This window comes from Chiroxiphia lanceolata, chromosome 17 (genome assembly GCF_009829145.1).
Source record: "Chiroxiphia lanceolata isolate bChiLan1 chromosome 17, bChiLan1.pri, whole genome shotgun sequence".
NCBI lineage: Eukaryota > Metazoa > Chordata > Aves > Passeriformes > Pipridae > Chiroxiphia > Chiroxiphia lanceolata.
In genome coordinates, this window is record NC_045653.1 from 2,283,664 (window position 1) to 2,291,289 (window position 7,626).

The window sequence follows — 7,626 nt, forward strand, 5'->3', positions numbered from 1 at the left end:
CGCGGCGGGCGGGGCGCGGGCCCCGGAAGCGGCAGGTGGCGGGGGTGCCATGGCCGGCGGGGCCATGGCGGGTGGGGAGGGTCCGCTGCGCGCTCTGCTCCGCGCCGCCAACGCGCTCCTGCAGCAGCACCGCTACCATGCCGCGCTCGCTGTCATCAAGGGCTTCCGCAACGGCGCCGTGTGAGTGCTGGGCCCCTGGGGTGCCTGGGGTATCGGCCCACCCCGGGCTGTGCGGAGGCCGGGGATGCGGTGGGGGTGGTACGGGGGAGGTGGTTCCGCCTCTCTCAGCTGCCGTAGGAGTGGTTTTAACTGGCTTTGGGGTCTCTTTTGGGCCTGGTTCGCTGTGGTGTGTGTGCTCTTCCCCCTCGGGCTGGGCTCGTCCCGGTTTGTTGTGCTGCTGCTGCTGGGTCGGCTTGAAAGTAATATATATTTGTTAAATAACCTCTTTAATCTGTCAGAATAGCACCACAATTATTTCGTAGTGTAATGCAAGAACTCTGAAGTGTCTGTCTGCTCTTGCAGCTATGGAGCCAAAATCCGTGCCCCTCATGCCCTGGTGATGACTTTCCTGTTCAAGAGTGGAAGGTACAAGCCCTAATTCTTGCATTTTTTATGTCACTGCTTAGGATGTTTTCACTCCAACTGTCTCTTTTTCATGTTTCCAAGGGGTTTAAAAAGAAGAAAGGTAGGTGAGCCGTGGTTGAGCCTGTTCTATTAGTGAAGCACACACAAATATACATAGTTGGGGGTGGTTTACCACTCATAGGATGGTTGGTGAGAACCAGTGGATAGGGGAGGAATTAGAAGATGCCAGCAGCAGGGGTCTTCTCCCCATGGATATATGGGAACCTAGAGTAGAGCAGAGCACATTGTGGCTTTCTCTGCTCATGCCAGAGGTTTGCATTTAGGCAAAAATTTTAAAAAAAGGACTGTTTGACTGTTCAGAGAATGAGACAGAGGTACAGTCTGTGCTCTGATAGGGGGATCAGAGGTGAGGGGATTTCTCCTCCCTCACAAGATATTCCACAGGATGCTGTCAGTGAAGGTGAGGGGAGTAGTGACCAGGCTGAGTTGAGTGCAGGGGTCCTGCCTTTTCCCTCTCCTAATTGTCTGTTCCTTTTCTTCAGTTTGAGGGAGAAGCTGAAGGCGATTGCTCAGGCCACCTACACCCACTCCCGGAACTTGGCCTACTTCGTGTTCACCTACAAGGGGCTCATGGCAGCGCAGTCCCGGCTGCAGGGGAAGAAAATCCCATTCCATGCTTTCCTTGCAGCCTGCATTGGGGGCTGGCTGGTGTTTGGTGAGAACAATCCCATCAACAGCCAGGTAAATGCACTCACTGGAAGTTTCTTTGACCAGGAAAAACAGCAGGTGTGCCAGGAAGTGGTTGGTGGCTTGTTCCAGGTGGTTCTGACCGTGCAGCAATTACTCTTTTATCATGTTCTTTGCACAGATTCTTGTTTTGCCTGCTCTGCACTCCAGTCCCGGAGGTGGTTGTGTCCCTCCATGAGCAGTTGGAGGGCTAAAAGCTCAGGTTTACCTTCAGAGCTGCACTGAATTCCTAGGGAGGCAGGCAGGTGATCCAAAGCTTTTGGGTTATCCCAGCTGTCACCTGAGCTGTGGTCACTGACTCTGCTCCTGGTCTGCCCGTTGCAGGGTTAAACCCTTGAATTTGAGTGTTGTGAGTGTGGAACGTGATCAGTTACTGAGCTACACTGAACTAAACTGGTTAAACTGACAAGGAGTTGGACTGATGATCCTTGTGGGTCCCTTCCAACTCAGACTATTCTGTGACAACTAAACAGGTTACGCTGACAAAAGCTGCTCAGGGGACATTGGAGTTAAAGCTGGTTCTTAACACACAGTCACAGATTAATGAGTAAAACACAGAGATGCAGATTAGTCCAAAGTGTTCTTGAGCCTGGTTTTAGGCTGTGTCCAGGCTCCTGAGTTCAGATCTGCTTGGCAGGTGAACAGGGCTGCTCTGGGTGTGTTCTGAGGTGGCATTAACTGAGCAAAGACAAATTTGTGCAACTGCAAAGATGTGTTGCGTTAAGTTTAACTTGTCGATCGCTAAATTAGAGCAGCAGCAGAGAAGCAGGACTTTGAGGATGCAGAGAAGACAACAAACACTTGTGGTTTTACAGGCTGTTGGTGTGTGAACCACAGCCTGTTTGCTTTTAAGTCGGGTAAATCGTTCCCACCCCTCTCGGGTGGATTATGGCTTCTGAATCTCAGCCTGGCTGCTGTGTGAGCTCAGCTTAACCCGGCTGCTGTGTGAGCTCAGCTTAACCTGGCTGCTGTGTGAGCTCAGGTTGTTCACCCAAAGCTCTCTGGGTTTCTCCCCTGCAGATCATCATGTACCTGCTGTCCCGGATCCTGTTCGGCCTGTCCCGGCTGGCTGTGGAGAAGGGCTACATCCCACAGCCCAAGCAGGATCCCTTCCCCCTCGTGGCTGCCCTGGTGTGGGGGACAGTGCTGTGGCTCTTTGAGTACCACAGAGAGACTCTGCAGCCCTCCCTGCAGTCCTCCATGACCTACCTGTACGAGGACAGTGAGGTGTGGCACGACCTGTCTGACTTCCTCCTTTACAACAAAAGGACAGACAGCAAGTAGGTGCTTCCCTGCAAAGCACCTTTGGATGGGATGGGACCTCTGGGCAGCTGAGGGGAAAAGGTTATTCTGTTGCTCTTGACCTGGGATTTTTTAAATTTACATCTATCAAGCAGAGTTGCCTCTTATAGCCCGGCCAAAATGTTCTGATTAGTCTTTTGGCTCTGTTTAGAGCAAGTAAACACCCCACAGAAACTGTCTGCAGAAATACACACCCCACAGAAACCTGCTGCAGTCTTTTTTAAGAGGCCTTTTTTTTCCCCTCTATGTTTGGGTTTGAGGTTTTCTGGGTATTGTTTTTTAAGAAACTAAATATAACTTATAAAGAGACGGCCTGGCAGTAAGTGGAGAGCATGAAAACGTGTTTTAGGGCTCACCTGAATGCTCACAAGTGTTTTTTCTCTGTGCTGCTGTGCTCACCATGGTGTGGTGGGAGTGGGGGACATCATGAAAGCAGGGACCTTATTTTTTCATTGCTGTGGATGGCTGGAAATCCTGCTTAAACTGTTACAAGGGCACATCACAAGTTGTGTGCTCCTTGAGAGAGTTTATCTGGACCTTTCCCTCTGGGAGACAATAAAATATTTGAGAATAAAACTGTTAAGATTGTCTTGTACAAGCCTGGTAAATCATGCTTGGCAGGACTATTTTTGCTCAGTTTCTCCCATGCACTTGGGCTGAATCTGTGCCTCTGCGAAGTGCACTAATTAATACCCTGTAATTATTTTAAACTTACTTGTAAAGTTTTTAAAAGCTGCTTGAACTAAATACCAAAATCAGTTATGCAACTTGGGCTCCTCTGCAAACAGGCCGGGGCGTGTTCCCGCCCTCAGATCTCACACTGAGCTTTGAGCAGGCACTTTTATTTTGGGGGAAGGCACACGTGGGTTTCTCTTAGGGCCAGGATCTGCCCTCCACAGGAGTGGCAGGGGTTGGCTGTGATCAAACTGGAATGTACCTGTAGTTTGTGCAGGTTTGCTGCTGGGCCAGGTTGAGGCCATGGATGAATATATGAGTGACTCTTAAAACTGCTGAGCTCCAGGATGGTGCAGCACACCCTGGGCTGTAGCAGAAGATTGACTAAACAACTGAGAAAGCACAAAAATTGCTTTAAAATTAATAAATTCAAGCTGTTAATACACTGCCATGTGACACTACAGGGTTCTCTAAATCATGTGCATTCAGATAATTCCTGACGCACTGGTTTGATGTGGTGAGGTTTCCAAGAGAGTCATTAAGTTCCCTGTTCCCTTTTGGCTTGGCTGGGACTGTTTTGTTTGCTCTCCCTGTGTCCATTTGCTTGTTCCTGAGCTGCTCATGTCATTGCATAATTGTGCTGGTGCTGTTTTCATCATGTTTTGAACTCTCTTTACCTTCCAGGCTCTGGCAATTTGTCCTATGCAAAGGTACAACTGAAACAGTACATTGAACTTCAGGTGGCTTTTGGGTAGAAAAAAATTCCCAATTTCTTCTCAAGTGATTTTTCCTGGTCCTCTTAAACTCTTTTGTTACTGTAATGCATATTCAGAGTGCTGCTTTATTCTTTGTCTTCCCACTTTTCTTTGAGCTCGTGCCATGCAAACCCCTGATTGTACACGGTGTCCAAAAAACAAGATACTTCTTTGCCATGATAACTGTCTGAGGTACCTTTAACTCCTAGTTTCACCTGCTGTTACAGTCTGGACTAAATACTTCAATTGGAACATTAATCAGCATTTCATCAGACCCCAGGAAAGTTATAGAAGTCAGGAATTGGGTTTGTTTCTTTGTGGTTAAATGTTTTTCTTGGCATAGATAAGCTTAAAGATTCAGATACAGAAAAACTACTGAAGCTACAGATTAGGTCTGATTCCTTCATAAACATCTTTATTTGCTGGGTAGCTGAAGCATCACGATTTTCCTGTCAGAAGCCTCAGTGTTGTTCCAAATGAGAACATTTGTATTCTGCTAATATTGCTGAATTCCTCCAAGCTTCGATGGGATTTCAGAAAACCCTTCCACAGCCTGACAGCTGTGGCTTGGGAATTTCTCCCTAAAACTATTAGCCTCACAAATCCTTGACCGTGTGTAATTGTCGCAGCCAAAGATGGCACGGGGCTGGTTCTGTGAGAAGTTTTTAATCTTGTTTAATTTGTAGCTGGTGTTTTCTTCCTCTGAGAAAGGCTTGTGATTCCCTTAGAGGCGAAATAACTTCCTTTTGCTGGTAGTTGTACCACTGCAACCGAGTGGCCGCTGCTGAAGTTCTGAAGCACGAGTGGCCTGTCCTTTGTACCCAGATGTCTGGGCTCTCTGGAAGATGAATCCAAGCCAATACCCAGTTTATAGGATCGACCTGGCAGCAGTGACTGTGTCACCGGTTCAAAGAAGCACCCTTTTTCTCCTGGGACTGTCCCCCCAGTCTCACTTTGCCAGCACACCGTGCCCGAGCCTCCAGCCATCTGCACTGGAGCCCCGGGAAGCAGCTGCCGTCCCTGGGAGCCGCGGCTGCTCCCTGCCCGCCCAGCCAGGCCTTGGGACCGTTGGTGTTCCCGCTGTGCCGGGGGCAGGACGTTAAGCTGCAAGTCACTGCTTTCCCCAGGGAAGTAATTGGAACGGCTCCTTAATGACATCAGCCCCCAGTGCCGTCCCTGGGACCAGATAGCTGGGGATGAGCCCCTTCTGCCGCCAAGGTGTCGGAACAATGCGGGCGTGTAGTAGGGAAGTGAACTAGAAGTAATTTGTCTGAGTCAGACTTTTGGGATACGTAAGTTACACTCCCTGCCCTCCCCCAGGGCATTGTGTGGGGAGTTGAGCCCCCTGTTTGGGTTTCTTTTTTTATTAGCATTAAAACCAGAAGAAATAAAGAGACAGTTGGGAAGCCACCTGCAAATCGGCCAAGTGCTTAAGGATCACAAAGAAGTACCATTTTCTCCCCCCCCCCCAGCCCTGACTGGTTTTGAATTTTAAGATGAACATGGGTTTGTTTGTCTACAGCAACTTTATTTTCTCTTGTTGTTATTTCTTCTTTGACACCTGGCTTATGCTGAGTGTCTCTAAAGAGGAGCAGAGTGTCTCAATCTTAGCTCAGTTCATAAAAAATTAGGATTACTGGATAAAAGTGATGTTTAAAATGATACTTCTTCAGATTTTAAGCCTCTTTTAGAGGCAGTTTTAAAGGTTAATGAATCAAACTGATCAAAAGTTTTCAGCAAGCCTGAGCTTCTCAAGCAGGCTGACTATCCTGAGCTATTAATCATTTATTTTATGGAGGAACAAAGCAGGCTCAGGGTTGTTTACTGATGCTGCCTGCTGCCCTGGCATACCCACTGTGCTTCCCTTCCCTTTGGAGGACACCTTGTGTACTGGTGCTGGCTCTCAGGATGGCTGGAGAACAGTTTCCGGGACAATTACATTATTTAACAAAGGTGAAAATTAAATGGGTGCCTGACATTTGGGTTAGCTAAGGTTTTCTGTGCTGTGTTTGATCCTGTCAGCTAAGGGGAGCACATTTCTGAAAGGAAAACCTGTGCTTGTCCAATAAGTGCCACAGAGAAGCTCTTGAGAAGGTGTGAGCCTGTGTCTGCAACATGACAACAATAACCAGATAAATGTCCATGTTCAGGGCAGGTATCATAGAATCATGGAATGGTTTGGGTTGGAAGGGACATTAAACATGTACTCCAGCTCCCTGCCCTGGGCAGGGACACCTTCCACTAGCCCAGGTTGCTCCCAGCCCTGTCCAACCTGACCTTGGACACTTCCAGGGATGGGGCAGCCACAGCTTCTCTGGGCAACCTGGTCAGGGTGGAGAGGCTGCAGAAGAGCTTTGATGTCAGTGCTGTGAGACTTCTTTGCCCTGGTAGAAGAGATCAAAGCTCTGCTTTAGACCGGGTTGGGTGTGGGTAGAAATGCAGGGATGATCCCTGGCTGGTGAAGGAGATCCAAGCCAGGCATCTGTGGGGACCCCCACGACCCCCTGTGCACACTGAGCTTGTGGAGTGACCAGAACCCTGTGGAGATACCCTCACACAGGAGAAGCTCCTGGGATTCCAACTCATTTTCACTGCATCAGCACAAATGTGACCTTTGGATAATACCCCAAGCCATGTGCTGCTTCCTATTGCTCAGGTTGTGTTTGTGTTCCTGGCTCGTGCCAGCCTGAGCAGAATGTGTTTTCTGATGCTGCTTTTGAAATCCAGCAGATAAGGAGGGGGAGGGAAAATAAGGCATAATGTCTGTCTGCCACTGTTAATATTTCAGGGGTGCTAATCTTCAGTTGTCAACCTGTGTGTTTATCCCAGATTGTTGGAGGAGGTAACTTTTTTTCTTTACTTAGAAGAATTTTCATCTGTCTCTGGTGATGAAGAAAGGAGAAAAGCAAATTAAAAGCTCTCTAATACAAGTATTATTACCTCTCTTTTTGGCATATAATTTGTGCTCATAATTGCTGTGTAATCCAAGCCCTGGTTTTCTGATGGTGTAGAATGAAGTTATAAACTCAGGTAACTTGTATGACACTGATCAAAATGCTTGTAGGAATATCTCAGTTTTTGGTTTTAAAACATGCAAAAGAGGGGGCAGTGGGTTGTTGATGTAGCTCTGTCTGGTCTGAATTGATTTCTTATGTGGATTTTATCTGTATAATCACTCTTTGAATATTACAATACCATGCTTTCTATAAGAATAAAAAAACCTAATTTTTTGTGGGTTTTTTACTGTCATCATTATTAAGCTAAAATATATGAAGTGATGCTTGATTATTGCATGTCTCTGGTCCTGTATGTAGAAGAGCAATGCATGAGGTGCATTTTTGGCATCAGTTTTGCTCCTGTGTTACCAGCATTGACCACACATTCAGATTTACCTCCTGCAACACTGGCTGGGATAAGGATGCCAACTGCAGGAACAGATTGGGGTGGTTGTCATCCCTTACCAAACACTCCTCTTTGGGGCAGGAGCCTGTGGCAGGACCCTCTGCCAGAGCAGGGCACAGGTACAGGGCACTGGGCACGAGGCTGTACCTGGTCTGCCCTT

The 7,626-nt window shown here is 47.9% G+C and overlaps 1 protein-coding gene across 1 annotated transcript; it reads left to right on the top strand.

The window, feature by feature from the left end:
- The first annotated feature begins 12 nt into the window (after nt 1-12).
- Nucleotides 13-7,300, top strand: PXMP4 (peroxisomal membrane protein 4). Its single transcript, XM_032704710.1, has 4 exons — nt 13-180; nt 523-585; nt 1,128-1,326; nt 2,353-7,300. The coding sequence occupies exons 1-4, from the start codon at nt 50-52 to the stop codon at nt 2,614-2,616; spliced, it is 657 nt and encodes a 218-aa protein (XP_032560601.1). The 5' UTR covers nt 13-49; the 3' UTR covers nt 2,617-7,300.
- The last annotated feature ends 326 nt before the right edge of the window (nt 7,301-7,626 follow it).